This window comes from Gastrolobium bilobum, unplaced genomic scaffold (assembly GCF_033153095.1).
Source record: "Gastrolobium bilobum isolate Gb01-03AN ecotype WA unplaced genomic scaffold, APGP_CSIRO_Gbil_v1 utg16612, whole genome shotgun sequence".
In the NCBI taxonomy this organism is placed as follows: Eukaryota; Viridiplantae; Streptophyta; class Magnoliopsida; order Fabales; family Fabaceae; genus Gastrolobium; species Gastrolobium bilobum.
The window spans coordinates 9,081-24,386 of record NW_026898709.1 but is presented as its reverse complement, the minus strand read 5'-3'; the positions used below and the strand labels follow the sequence as shown (position 1 = coordinate 24,386).

Here is a 15,306-nt window from a genome sequence, read left to right as displayed (position 1 = left end):
TAGTTGCGAAGCAATGAACCGATTGGAATATTTCAAAAAAAGAAAAGAGACTTTAGTTCTTATAGTAATATTTTTCCCAATTCAAATGAGTGCTTTGTTATGAGAGGAAATAATGCTTTTCAAGAAATAGCTGCTCATAATCATTACTTTGAGGTGCTTGATGCGATGTAAAATAACCTAGAGATTGCATCTACTTTGCAATTATGATCGTGATTCACATATGTTTAAGGTTGAAGAGACTTTCAATTACTTTATACAGACATGTGGTCGTATTGTTTCGATCAATTTGAGTAAATCCGATTGTCAATATGGAAGTTTAACTTCATTCCACTATCCATACTCTCATATTATTGCCGCGTGTAGGTTCCGACAAATCGATATCTATAAATACGTAGATCCAACTGAAGATGAAGATTATAGGAAAGATATGAACTTTGGATGGCTGAGATCATGCCACGTGATGCAACTCCAAAAAAATAATTGTAGGAACATAATAAATGAGCAGAAATATCATTTAAGCGTACTAATATGACATTCCTAAATGGTTAGACAATCAGTTTAATTACTAGTCAAAAGCGCGCCAGGCTCACTAAAATTTTATTATGTCATTGTCAAAAAAAAAAATTATTATGTCAATTTATGCTATCAGGAATAGATGTTAATCTGTCATTATTATTATTATTATTATTATTATTATTATCTATTATTATTATTATCTATTATTATTATCCATCATTTAAAAGGATTCATCTCATAAGTATAATTGTTTTTTACGGCATGCTCTCTACACATGACGCCAACCCTCTTCTTTTATCCTAACTTGGGACAGGCTATGCATGCAAGCACACATAGGCGGAGTTAGTACATGTGGCTGAAAAGATGATGGAACATAGATTGAGGTGATTTGAGCAATTAATGAGATGATCCCTGAATGTTTCCGTAAGAACAAAAGTTTGTTACCAAGAGCTCGAAACAAAGAAAGGTAAAAGTAGACCAAAACTTATATGGGAAAATGTAGTTAAACAAGACTTAATGGAGTGAGATATAGATTGGCAGCCGGTGTGTCTTAGGACAAAATGGAGAAAAGCTATAAACAAGGTGAAAGGTTAGACCCGTTATTATTCTTATATTATAGATGGTCCCTTTTTAGTCCCTCTCCTCTTCATCCCCCTCCTTCTTTTCCCTTTTTCTTCTTTTATCTTATTTCCCCTTCTTCATTCCTTTATTTATTTATTTATTTTATTATTGGGTTCATTTAGCACCGACCCAATTAGTTTGGGTTAAATATGCTCTTGATGTTGATGTTGAAGTTAATCCATCATTTAAAAAAGGAATTGATTAACCCTTAAGGGTAGCTTAGTTGGCGACTGAGCTCCCAAGAGTTTGCTTTGGTCACGGATTTAAACTTTGGTCAAAGCATATTTTTGAAGGCCAGAAGATGTGCTTCTTTTCTTTGGGACCATACTTTAAAGACAAGGTGGCTGTGGAAGATTGAATGTGGATACTTTCCAGATTCATAAAATAAAAAATAAATTTTTTTGATTGTTGTGACTTGTAATTGCATTCCGTAAACTGGCCGGTGAGCACTTTTTTCAAAATGATTTATGTTCCTTGTTGCTATAAATATCTTCTTCTAACCAACGTTTATCAGATTTTTTTTTATCGGGTATGACATGTGGGGTACAATTATCTGAAGCATTCTAATGAAAAAGAAAGAAAGAAAGAGAACCAAGATAGGGAAGCAGGTTCATCGACATAATAGGAACCACTTTCTATATTTTGGTTTGGATAAAAAGCTGAAATTTTCTTTATCAATAATTTTGACTCAATAATATTTTAATATTTCTAGAAGTCAAATATGTGACCTTTGAGTCATAGGAACAATTTTATCACCAATTCGGATTCGTCCTCCTGAAATCTCTGCATGTATACTATAGATAATCAAAGTTTATTACTACAAAAGCTGAAATTTTCTTTATAAATAATTTTGACTCAATAATATTTTAATATTTCTAGAACTCAAATATGTGACCTTTGAGTCATAGGAACAATTTTATCACCAATTCGGATTCGCCCTCCTGAAATCTCTGCATGTATACTATAGATAATCAAAGTTTATTACTACAAAAGCTGAAATTTTCTTTATAAATAATTTTGACTCAATAATATTTTAATATTTCTAGAAGTCAAATATGTGACTTTTGAGTCATAGGAACAATTTTATCACCAATTCGGATTCGCCCTCCTGAAATCTCTTCATGTATACTATAGATAATCAAAGTTTATTAATACAAAATTCCGTACAACACAAAGAAGTCCAAAATGTATATGACATTTCAAGAGTAAGAGTCCGCTTGGATGAAAATTTTTTATAGCCAAAAACTATTTTTTTTAGAGAAAAAACACTTATACTACAAAATCCGTTTGAGTGTCTGATTTTAAAAAAACAGAAGCTACAAAAGCCAAAAATCTGCTTTTTTAAAAACAAAAAATTGTAGCTTCTAAAAATAATAGAAGTCAAAAGCTATATATTTTTTTCAAAACCCAAATATTTTTTTAAAAATCTACATAGCTTTAATTTTTGTAAAAAAAATAATTCTTAAAATAAACAAGACATAAAAATTATTTTGTTCGTAAATCCATCCAAACTGAAGCACGAAGAAAAATGGGAAGCTGTTGAAACAAACTGAAAGAGTTCTTAAAGTCAAATCTCGGGCAATGAAAATTGTAAGCAGAAAGGTATAGAGTCCACCGATCACTGCATCATTACTGATGCTGCTTACATAGTCAAATGGAAGTTCTTCTTGAGCAGTAACGCCCACAACCAAAATAATTAAAAAAGCTGTGAACAATGTGAATTTGAGTGGAGAAGCCATACTTGAAATAACTTGAATATGCTTACCAAAAAAAAAAATGAAATAACTTGAATATAATTGGTTTGAATGTATAGAATTCTTCAACTGCTTCTGGCTTGAGTATAATTGGTTTAGGTGGGTTATATATTATATGGGTCCTTTCTCTTGGTGCTGTAAAAAAAAATCTTCCTGTCACTAATTATAACTATATACTATGATATAAAAATTATTTTTTTTCTATTTTCACGTCAGTGAACAAATTCTGAATAAAAAGAAAAAAAAATTTAATATTAAAATTAGAATTCATTTTTCCTAAAATTACTTTAGATAACTTTGTCGAAATACACCGAAACGACATTGTTTCAGGATAAAAATTATAATATATTTATAATTTTAATTTATTTTAAGATTATAATAATTTTTATTATCCTAATTTTTTAATTTTTCAACTCTAAAATAATATCATTTTAATGAACATTAGATAAAGTTGTTTAAAATAATATTAAATACTTTTTTCCCTTAAAACTATATACTCTCCCAGATAATTAATTATAATAGGTAACAAGATTTTTTTTTTCAAAGTCATAAGAAATAAATTTCCCTATATATAGTAGCATAGCTCGCGGACCATTTTAAAATAGGCATTTCCATGGGTCCATAATGTCGTAATTATTGAATGAAACTTCGGAACCTCATTTTAACAGATAAAATATTATTGACCAACCAAGAAAAAAATATTAATAAAAAACTACATTGCAGGAGCGTTTGAACTAATATATATATATATATATATATATATATATATATATAGGATCTATTAATCTCATGTTGCATGAGATAATTATCTCATGCAACAGAGATAAGATAGTGGGGTCCACCAATTGTAAAAAAAAACAAAAAAAATAAATAATATGAACCACACTACTTTGTCTCTGTTGCATGAGATAATTATCTCATGTAACATGAGATAATTATTTCCTATATATATATATATATATATATATATATATATATATATATTGATTGAAAATTATATGGCAAAATAAACTAATCCAGCTCACGATTCGGTAATCAATGTTTAATATTTAAGTAAACATCTTACGAGGATAGAGAAAGAAAGAAAAACGGAAACTGCATGCAACACCTTTTTGCTGGCAACTTATCATGCATGAAGCTTTGAAAGTTGTACGAGGAATGGTAATGATAATACATAAACTTTTGTGGGTCAACCATATCATCAAAAAGATCAATAGAATATGCAACGGCTATAACCCCTTGAAACATCTAAAAACGTACACTGATACAAATTTCTATACTTTCCCTCAATGAATGGTTAGAACTAAAAAAATTCAATGTAAACGAGCTCTTACCAGTAATTGCCGGCAGCAAATATGCAAAAAAAAAAAAAAAAAAAAAAAAAAACCCTTCCTCCCAAAAAAAATCCTGCTCTAGTATTATAACATTTATTGAGAAGTAGAATGTCTTTTAGAGAAAAATGTTGATTTCCTTTTCGGTCATCTCCAAGACATGGTCTCTTGCATCAGCTAAAGCACTCTGCGTATGTGAAGTATAATCAAATCCATGAAAAAATAAAATAAAAATAAAAGGAAAGGTAAAAGTAAAAGTAAAACTGGGCAAAAGCAAACACAAGCAGAAAATATATTACCTGCCCAAATTTTGTAAGGAAATTACTAGCGATGTTTAGGGATGTGACAGCTACATCATCATTAGACTTCAGTGCTTGAGCAATAGCAAAAGCTCCATCATCCTGTGTATCACATAACGATGAGACGAGACGATATAATTTCCTTATGAAACAAAAATACAAAACAACACATACATACCCTTATTTCATTAAATCCTAAATCTAGAGAGGTTAAAGCTTCATTAACCACTTTCAAGCTGCGAGCAAGGCACAGTGCACCCTGCAATAGTTGATTCATAAAACAATAACAGCCTAAGAAAAACTGATGAAAATTTGAAAAAAGAAAATTTCAGGCAAAAATAACGCTAGGTACTGAAAACAAACTTCATCTCTTAGTCCATTTGCTCGCAAGTCCAGAATTGATATCGTAGTATTGTATTTTAAAGCATCCGCAATGAACTCAGCCCCCTTTGCTCCTATCTGGAAAGGTATTGAATGTTACAAATAAAAGTGATTATACACAATTTAAAGGTAACACATGGTGAAAAGGTTACCTGGCACCAACCAAGCTTAAGGGTTTTTATGTTTCCATGAAACTTGAGAACTTCAGCCAATGCCTTGGCTCCATCTGGTCCAATGGGATTATAACTAAGTTCTAACTAAGAATGAAAGATAAAATCTCTGTCAGAGTATACAAAAGACAAACAAAAGAAACAGAGACAAGAAACTAAGAAACATTGAGGCTTACAGTGGTAATAACTAAATTATCTTTCAAAACTTGAGCAACGGCACTAACTCCAACAGCATGAATGTTATTTCCCCCCTGTAATATTAACTAAGGGAAGTCATATCCCAAGCAATAGTGTTACTCTCTCGCCGTTTATGTTTCTCCTTTTTCGAAGGGCCAGAGCAGGGGCTGTGATGAGGCAGGGAACACATGTACAAAGTAAATGGTAACAAAGAAAGGAGCGCTTCTTACCAGATCCAATGTTGTTATTGACCGATTTTCCTTCAAAGCATCAGCGACTTTTTCTGCTCCCTGACAATTTTACATGATCAGTATAATCAGAACATGTATTGTCCTCTAAAATCAAGCTTTGCAGATCTATCAGTTTTGTAGTATAGTTGTTAGCTGTTACTGGGATACAAAGGGAAAACAGAAGTTTTCTGAGGTGTGGCAATATAGCCCTACAACCACCAGCCATCCATCCTTCCTTACCAATTGGTAAACCTATGCGAGAGAATGTGAGAGCGCACGTGTTTATGTATGAGTATACACATCAATTTACTTTTCAACTTTTTTGTTGCATATACACAAGACAAGTTTATAACTAATACACTTATTTTGACAGTATGCAAGGCAACTTCTATTGCATGACCTCGTACTACGGCACACAATTTTGACAATATTTATGATAACCTCACACTGAGTCAGTGAAATCAGGGACAACGGTGAGACAAAATACCTCATCACCAATGTCATTCATGTAAAGGTTCAACCATAACAGGCTTCTGCTCTTCCTAATATACTCAGCCACATGGAACGCTCCTTTCGCTGTTAATGAGTTGTTTCCAATGTCTAGAAGTGTAAGTTTCCCTTGAGAACAAATATGCTTGTCAGTTACTTGTAAAATATAACAATGGATTTGTTGAAGCGTAAATGGCACAGTCAATATCCGAAACTAGTACAACAAGAAGTTCACCTTTATGTGAAGATAATCCTGTCATCAAAGAACGGATTCCTTCATCTCCTATAGAATTTCCATGCAAATGAAGTTCCTGTCCATATTTTAGAGTAAATCAAGCTTGTTTGAGGCAGTAGATTCCCACATCCACTACAAGTAGATGCAGCAATACTGTGTCATTGTGATAAGAGAATATATGATGAAGGATTAGCACTCAAACTTTTCCTAGGTGATTTAGAATTTGGAAAGTCCAGTTAGGAAAATCACAATAACATTGTGTGCTATAAGACATATGTTTTGGAACTGAATAAAACAATTAGATTTAGTGGCCAAGGTGGGTATTCCAAAAGTTATACCTATAACTTGAAAAGAATGTGAGTGTAAGGTTGGGCATTTCATCCAAAAGGAGAAAGAAAAAAAAGAATAGTACCCTTAAAGACTTGTTGCCCTCAAGTGCTTTAGCCAATGCATTAGCCCCCAAAGCACCACCGTAATTGCCACTTGAATAGTAATAATATCACACGAATTCAGAAAAGAGGAAAAGAATAAGCAATGGGCTGTAAAAATTTACTAATGAAGCAGTTCAAGGGAAAATTAAAATATGAAAAGCATGAAGATCAGAAATCGAACTGTCATTCCCTCCAAATTGCTAACCAGGAGGATCGAAGGAGGAAAAATTCTGGGAGAAGACAAAATCTGACAACTTTTACTTACTTGAGATGTATATTTCGTATGCTGTTGTTCTCAAGAAGTGCTCCAGCTAGACTTGAAAATCCCTACCTCCATTTCCAAGAAACAGATTACTATAACATTTGGACACTCAGGAATCGACTGTCTTAGAATAAAGATTAGGTAAATTGCATACAGAATATTCAATCATGTTGTTGTTAAGTTCAAGAACCCGCAAACTCGAATTTTTCTTCAACATTTCTGCAATAGCTTTTGCACCCTGCATAACAAAGTAAGTATTTCTCGTTACAATGTGGGAGGCATTCTATGAATAATAATTATCACCAAGCTTACCTCATCACTCAAGTCAGCACTGTTTAGCCGGAGCTTCTCAATGCTGGAGTTATCCACCAATATGTCACATAAGCACTGTGAACAAGGATATCAATACAATATTTAAACCTGTGTATGACAATGATCAGAAATACTTGCCAGCAAATTTATTTTCTTTTCTGTTCGAGAGAGGAAGAAAGTGGGTAATAAACATGTCCCAAACACAGTTCTAACTATCATCATGGTAAGTTAAGTAAGCTATAAGATTCTTGATCTTTAGTCCAAGATGCTTAAAAAAGTATAATATAAAATCATATTAATGTGGCCTTCGCCTAGAAGTTTAAGTTTTTGGGTTGAATTGGTTCTTTATATGTATTAGAACCTAGTGATCAAATGGTCACAAGTTCGATCCTCACTACTTATATATTGTGAAATTATAGGGATTTAGATATAATGGAAGGAAAAAAACTATTTATTGTGAAGGATTGATAAAAACTACAAAGTACTAATTCCTATTTATACTAATAGAGACTCCTAAAATAAGGAAACAAATCATGAAATATAAGGAAATATAAAAACCAATCCAAAGAGATCATGTAAATCCTGTAAACTATGTTAAGATATAATCATAATATTATAAGATATCCTTTAAACATTCTAAAACACTCCCTCTCAATCTAAAGCTTTAAGCTTGTTATAAATGAACCCTTCAAAGAGGAAAAATAACCAAACAATATAATTTGGGAGAAAGACGGGGGCCAAACTGCATCTGGGACAAGACCAACTGGCCAAACTGCATTTGGGAATGGATATGGTGCCAGATTAAGATTGGTGTCGAAGAGTGTCTAGGACATAAATGGATAGTGCCAGACCACATCTTCCAAATTTACCCCCATTAATGCAATGTTAGCATTGGAAAAGAGACAATGGCAGCAAGACAGCAGACAGACACAAGATGGCGAGCACGAAAGGACACGATGCAGCCTGAAACTAAGAACAATGGCCAGAACGAACTGGATTTTAAGAGGATAAGTTGTTATGTCAAAAAACTTTTGCATCTACCAACAACCAAAAAGACCAAAGTCCGAGCAAAGGGGCAGATAAGTGCTATGCAGCAAACGAAACTAGGCACTGAAGTGGATGCCCAGAGATGACCAAATCTGAAGAAAGATGTGAGCACCCTGGACAGCATAGGAGAGGGCCATACAAACACCAAAGGAGGGTCCAAACAAGTGGAACAAGCCAAACCTGTGGAGAGGAGGTTGAGGAGAGTATGGTGCACTTGGTGGCAGCTGGAAAAATGGAGGCAAGAGTCGCCATGCGTGGCAGAGAGGGTAGCAGAAAAGACAACACACAGACCCTTCAGGTGGCACGTGAGGGTGCATTTGGAACCTGTTCAAGGTGGATGTGCTGAGGATGAACTGAACACCGAGAGACACTCCTGATCTATGGGTCATCACTCATCATCATCCGAAAAAGTTGCCAGCATTGATGGGCTGTGGCGTACAACAGCGGGGGTGGATGAATAAGACCTGCTACGAAGGAGGCAGTAGAGAATGTATTTTGTTGAAACCAAACCAACAGAAAACGTGTTGAATCAATAGAGGGGGGACAACGAGCGCTAGGTTGCCAGGAAAAAACACTAGTAAGCAAATAATCGAACAAGTGGGCTTGGCCAAAATATCACCGAGTCATTGGAAAAATTGCCAAAAAATAAATGGGCTTTTGGAAGTAGGAAGGTTTTTCCATGCAAGATAGAGGATTTTTAGGAAAAGGTGCTTCATACTCTAGAAGGAATTGAACAAAGGCATTGTTAGTTGTTATCGCGGCGTGCCTATCTTCTTTCAGTTTATTTGACCTTAGAAATAAGATTGAGAGTTGAATTGTTAGTTACAAATTCTGAGATATTAGAGTTCAAAATATAAACTCAGAGCATTTTAATCAAACGAAGAGCACGCAAGTGTAAAGTATGCAAAAAGTCTCAAGATCATGTTTGAATAATAGTAATAAAAAAATCATAGAAAGGAAAATAAGTGTGTTGGATATAAATAAATACACGAGGCTTCACCTAAATCCTTAGATTTCAACATGGTATCAAAGCTTCGTTGACTAAGCAGTCTAGAGTTGCCACCCCCATTTACTAAATAGAAGTTGAATTTCAACTCAAGGTAAGTTGAGCCTGTATATTATCCACACTTTATGTTGAAAGGGCTCTTGTGGGAAAGGACATGTTATATACAAAATCATTCATGAGCCTTCATCTAACTGTTTAAGTTTTTAAAGAGAGTTAGTTGTTGATAAAGTACCAGTGCACTGAACTTTTATGAAAATCATCCAAAAGGGCCCTTCAAATCATTTTATAAAATAAAGGAACAGTAACATTAATCAACCCAAATTCGGAATTAAGAGATGTAATAAATCTAAACACTTAGGACTGACCTTAGCTCCTTCATCTCCAACAAGGTTTCCTGAAAGATCAAGAGTCTTCAATGTGATGTTTGATTGAAGAACACCATCAAAAGCTCTCAATCCAGCTGCCGTTATTCCATTTGCAGCAAAACTCACTTCCTCTGCAGTCTATATACAACAAACTATATTTAGCACATGCACACATAGATAGCACCAAGATGCATTTTCATTGCATTACTTTCTTGTTAAATATAGACAGTAGATCAAGATTATGAACCTACATCCAACATCCATCCAGCAAATTTCAATATAAGCAAGATATGACTTATACAAATTATAATGGCATTAAGGCAATGCAAATTTCCAGCAATCTTATATCTTATCAAACTGATATTTTACGCGTATTGATCGATCAACCAAATAGGAGGGTAATTAACTAATTACAACATATTTGGTCCCGAAGAAATATATTCTATTTCAAAATTTGATCTATCCAATGTGTTAATCAATTCTTTCCTCGGTACATATTTCCATAGCCTGTTCATCATAGTGACTTGACAAAATATGTGAACCTGTGTCTGATCTCGTTAAGTGGGGCTCTGAATGTAAACTGACCATCCAACCCAATGCATTCAATTCCAAAAAACCTTGGCCTTAAAAGATTACAAGACTAGGTCAGTCAGAAAAAATGGTTAAGTAATGTGGGAAGCATATTTCAGAAAGAACTGAAGCACTGCCCACCCCCTGTAAGTTACATTGTTTTAAATGGTATTACCAACAGATATCTCAACCTAGAATTCGTTTTTTCAAAATTGTGCCCCCTACTGTACATATATATATATACACACACACACACACACACCAACATCAGCAACATCTTTGTCCCAAGTTAATTGGAGTCAGTGGTAGATGAACCCAAATGAACGGTACGAAGGGATAAAAATAATAATAATTGTATATATAAAAATAAAAGTAAAAATAAAAGGGGTGTAAAAAATAAAAATAAAAGAAGAAAGATGGGGAAGGGGAAAAGAGATAAAAAAGAAGAAGGGGGGAAACAAAGAGGAAAATGACCAAAAAGGGACCATCTGGAACATAGGAATAACAACGGGTCTAATCCTCTACCATGCTAATAGCTTTTCTCCATTTTGTCCTAATTTTGTAAATTTTGTTCTCCTAGAAACATAATAATAGTGGCAACAAGTATTTTGTTGTAAGTTGAAATTTTAAATGTTAACTATTAGCTATGAAGTGAAAATATGGATATGTGGTAAATAACAACTTGCATTCAAAATGGCGGCTTTTATGCAATGCCAGCAAAAATGCCGCCATTTTGAATGCAAGTTGTTATTCACCACATATCCATATTTTCACTTCATAGCTAATAGTTAACATTTAAAATTTCAACTTACAACAAAATACTTGCTGCCACTATTATTATGTTTCTAGGAGAACAAAATTAGTTACATCATTCTAAAGCGACATTTATGTTTGGCTTTCAAAGATGTTAAAATTGATTGAGCTGTTTAGCAGGTTTCTTCCTCTGAGTAACCGAAGCAATGAATACTCTAAATAATTCAGGTCTAGGCCTGTCCAGAACACAACAAAATTTTCAATAACGGATTCAAAACTGGCAGCATCTGTAAGCAATAAATACACAAGAAAATATGAAAGCAATGACAAATGATAGATAGTAGTAACCTGGTTGAATGCCAAGCTCTCAGCAAGAAAGAATAATCCTTCATCTCCAAAGTTGCGCCCTGCCAAATTAAGTGTATGATAAATGAATGTTTTGTTTTGATTTATCCATTCGATCCAACAGTACCCACACTATAAAATGGTCATGTCAATAGAGTCAACTGTAATAAAGCAAGAGATCTCTGATGTGTTTGGAATGATTAAAATATGGAATTGATTTGATTAAAAAATCAATTCATATTTTTTGATCTAAATATAAAATATATGGTTTAAATTGATTTACAAATCAAAATCCATTTTTGAAATACCCTAAAAGTGAATGAGATTCATCATTCATATTATTTTATTAATTCACTTAATTATCCTTATTTAAAAGATGCAGTATTCTACCAAAAAAAAAAAGATGCAGCAAAAAAGGTAATAATAAGAGAAAGGTTGTCAATGAAATAGTAAAATATAAAATTAAATCAAATCCAATCAAATTAGAGTGAATTTCTACGTAGACACAACTTAAATAAAAAGGATTTCAAAATCAAATCCATTTTTATCATATAACTTTCCAAACAAAGAATTTCATTTATCAATCAAATCAACTCCTAAAATTTGAAAGCAAAAACGAGTTGAAAAGACAAAGAAAACAAAATGAGGAGACACAAAGATTCAATTAAAAGGATATTATTGATTAAGGGAAGTCCAAAATCTATAACATCAGCCGGTGAAAAATTGGTAATCATGAAAACCTGGACCAGATTTAATCAATGAATGGTACAATAACGATGCTATTTTGACAAATTATCAATGAAGAACCTTCATTTACTAAATTAAAAGCATATCAGATAACAATAAACAACTTTTTCCATATATTAATCCAGCCAGCATACCAGACATATCAATACTTGAAAATGCTCTCAGTTCTCGAGCAAACTCATTGAGCTTCTGTTTAGATTGTCTTTCAATCTTCGCCCCAAGCTGGGATAACAAATTTGTACCAGCAGCAATAGACCATTTCACTCCTGGTGAAGCAGATTGGCTTTCCACAGTCGAAGACTGCAATTGCTTTGGAGTTGGATCAAGAAGCTTCTCCACTAATTTCCAGATAACTGTAAGCTGAAAACAAATTAGTATCACCACCATTATGAAATTTAATGCACATATGCAATCACAAGAACAAAATAAAACAAAAAAGTAAAGAGCCATATTAATAGCAGTGAAGAAGTGCTCAACTAGGAAGCACCAATGCTTTAAAATGTCTACCATACTCCTGTCAGATCCATACTCTGATACTCGTATCAGATACCCAGTAGCAGAGTTAGACATGAGAATTTTCTGTGTTTGGGAAGGGGGGGACTGGGGTTGAGGAAAAATTGTAAGACTAATAGAATTTGAAAACTTTAGGGGGCTGTTGAAATTATATGGATTTAGGTATAGAAGGCGGAAAAAGAATACTCGGAATAATAAAATTATAATGATATTCTTGTGAAGAATGAGTTATGATGGAATACAATCTACAAAGCACTAATCCCTATTAATGCTAATAAATCATGAAATATTAAGATCTAAAGAATCAATTCTTAAGAGATCATATAAGATACTCTAAAGTATTCTAAGATACAATCGAGATATTATCATAGTTATCAAATGCGGATTGCGGCATGTCGCGGCCAACCCCGAAAAACGCTATACCGTGATAGCAGGTTGCGGTTGCGGAAATAGCGGAATAGATATATGATAGAAATAATGACAAAAAGAAACATTTTTTAAAGGCAGAGATAGCAGAAGTGACAGAGAGATGTGGATGAACTAAAAAACCCTTAAATTTTTTCTATTACACATTTAAATTTAGGACAAAATTGAAATTTTGCCTTATGACAATATGGCCGCAAATGCGATCGCAATGATCACTATTGCGTTCCGGTGCAGAGCGGCACGATTTCTTGCGGCGAGGCACCGCAATGCCCATGCAGCGCGGCTCACAGCGCTATTGTGGCGCAATTAACTACTATGGGTATTATGAGACATTTTTCATATATTCTAACAAGGCCAAGGCTTCGCGAGGGAGACAAGAGGTGCCACACTTGAAATACCATATTAGGTCCTTTTCAAACACCATCAGTTACTACTATATATATATATATATATATATATATATATATATATATATATATATAGGGGGAAAAACATTTCTCAAGCAGCTTGAGATAAGTTTATCTCCGGCTACTCCAAAACTACGTCGTTTTATTTATTTATTTCCTTATATCAATTGATTCACCTTTGAATGGTTATGATTCCCATTTTCTCTCTCTTTCTTTATCACCATTGATCCATCTTTGTACGGTTATGATTTAGTAGCCGGAGATAACATTATCTCAAGCAGCTTGAGAAACGATAAGCCCATATATATATATATACACACACACACATATATATATACATATATATATATATAATTTTGTGCCAATACAAGTGAATATTGTAAGATTTGATAAATTCTATCCTTCTATCATGTCTACAATGACCACTTTTTCACCTCAATCATGGAATGACTCGGCTATTTTTTTTTTAATTCCTAATGTCTTATGATGGCTTTATGAGGGCAAGCCTTGGATTTGGAGCAAGTGGTAAGGTTGTTTCTTTGTGATCGGAACGTCACACGTTGAGTCTAGCTCTTTGCTAAAATGCAAAGATATGACTGCATAAAATCAACCCTCACTCCTACCGTTGCAAAGTCATAGAGCCATGGGATTTGCCCTTTAATGTCTTCTGATGACTTTATGTGGAGACGATATACATAATTTTTGACATATATGTTATGTTTATCTTATCGTACCCGTACACTAATTTTTTGAAGAGAAATGCAACGAACATGCTCTTTAAACACTGTTTCTAACAATCTGTATTATTGGGTCAAGTTCCACGCTTGCTCACTAATCAAAAAATGAAAAAGACATTTTTTTTCTAGAGCAAGTGCGGGATGTGACCCAATAATAAAAAGTTAGTTTGTGAGTGAGTTTAAAGGAGTACGTTGGTTGCATTCATCATTTTTAAATAAAGTCATCTACATGTTGTAACTTGTAACCAATACACCTACTCGAATCCATGCATCACAGATTAAAATGCAGGCCACAATTTGAACTTACAAAGAATCGTAAATATATAACAGAAAAACAGAAAGATTATGCAACGGATACCAAAAGTGATGGCGAAGAACACGCCAAAGGGGGCAACAAAGTTGGCAATCTTTTTCACAGGGGCAACGAACAGAGGTGCGTTGGCCTGAGACTGGCGATAGACTCTGCGAGAACCGGTAGCACGAGCCGGTGTTCCTTCGACACTGGAAGCAGCCCTAACCACGAACAAAGAACAAGTTCTCCGGCTCTTCAAAGTTGGAAGCCGCGCGAATTGGGCGAAGCCGGCGGCGGTTACGGCCAGCGATTGCAGTCGCTGGTGGCGGAGGCGAGCCTGCAGCGAAAGAGAGAAGGTGTTAGGGTTTATAAGAAGAATAAGAAGAAATTAAAAAGAGGAACGGTTAGTTAGTTGTCATAGATGCAGTTAACTCACATGTGGGTGAGAATAGACAGAGAGGGTGGAAGTGAAGGCCATGGATTATGCGGAATGAAGGAGCATAGAACAAATGATAGAATATGGAGCAATCACTAATGTAAACAATGAAAAGGATTCGTATGCGAATTTCAACAGAGACTGAGACTGAGCGAGTTGAGAATTCTAGAATCTAGACAAGAAAGGGAGAGCGAGCAAGGTAACCATTTTGTTCTTCTACTCTATCAACTCTCTGATTACCCGTAACAAAAGGCAAGCTTCTGTTTGTCTGAGGGAGTCAATGGGCCATTACGGCCCGATTGAAGTGTCCAAGACTCAATTCTCTCCGGTTGCTTGCTTCCTTTGGCCCAGAGTTGTACCCTAGAGTGGTAGGTTGTGGAGTTAGTTTTTTTTTTTTTTTTTTTTTTTTTTTTTCTATTCAGTTCTAGATAGTATAACACCTCAAATCATTTTA

General features: G+C 34.2%; 1 protein-coding gene across 2 annotated transcripts; it reads right to left on the bottom strand.

Moving 5' to 3' along the window:
• Positions 1–4,080: 4,080 nt before the first annotated feature.
• LOC133318569 (uncharacterized) lies at positions 4,081–15,043 on the bottom strand. Of its 2 annotated transcripts, XM_061520579.1 has the most exons (18): positions 14,853–15,043; positions 14,483–14,753; positions 12,176–12,394; positions 11,298–11,356; positions 9,627–9,764; positions 7,209–7,283; positions 7,051–7,134; positions 6,900–6,961; positions 6,616–6,685; positions 6,204–6,279; positions 5,967–6,097; positions 5,480–5,539; positions 5,249–5,323; positions 5,055–5,159; positions 4,885–4,980; positions 4,700–4,780; positions 4,522–4,623; positions 4,081–4,409 (listed from the first exon to the last, which is right to left on the bottom strand). In XM_061520579.1, exons 1-18 carry the CDS (start codon positions 14,892–14,894, stop codon positions 4,341–4,343), a joined length of 1,815 nt encoding a protein of 604 aa, XP_061376563.1. In that variant the 5' UTR covers positions 14,895–15,043; the 3' UTR covers positions 4,081–4,340. The 2 variants fall into 2 exon arrangements, with proteins under 2 accessions (XP_061376563.1, XP_061376564.1); XM_061520580.1 differs by lacking the exons at positions 4,081–4,409; positions 4,522–4,623 and having other exon boundaries at positions 4,701–4,812.
• Positions 15,044–15,306: the final 263 nt, after the last annotated feature.

Coding starts and splice junctions, on each gene's coding strand:
- LOC133318569 (XM_061520579.1), bottom strand. CDS start 14,894: ATGGCCTTCACTTCCACCCTCTCTGTCTATTCTCACCCACAT. Junction 6,280..6,615: donor AGGGCAACAAGTCTTTAAGG/GTACTATTCTTT, acceptor AAATATGGACAG/GAACTTCATTTGCATGGAAA. Junction 5,160..5,248: donor ATAATTTAGTTATTACCACT/GTAAGCCTCAAT, acceptor TTTCATTCTTAG/TTAGAACTTAGTTATAATCC.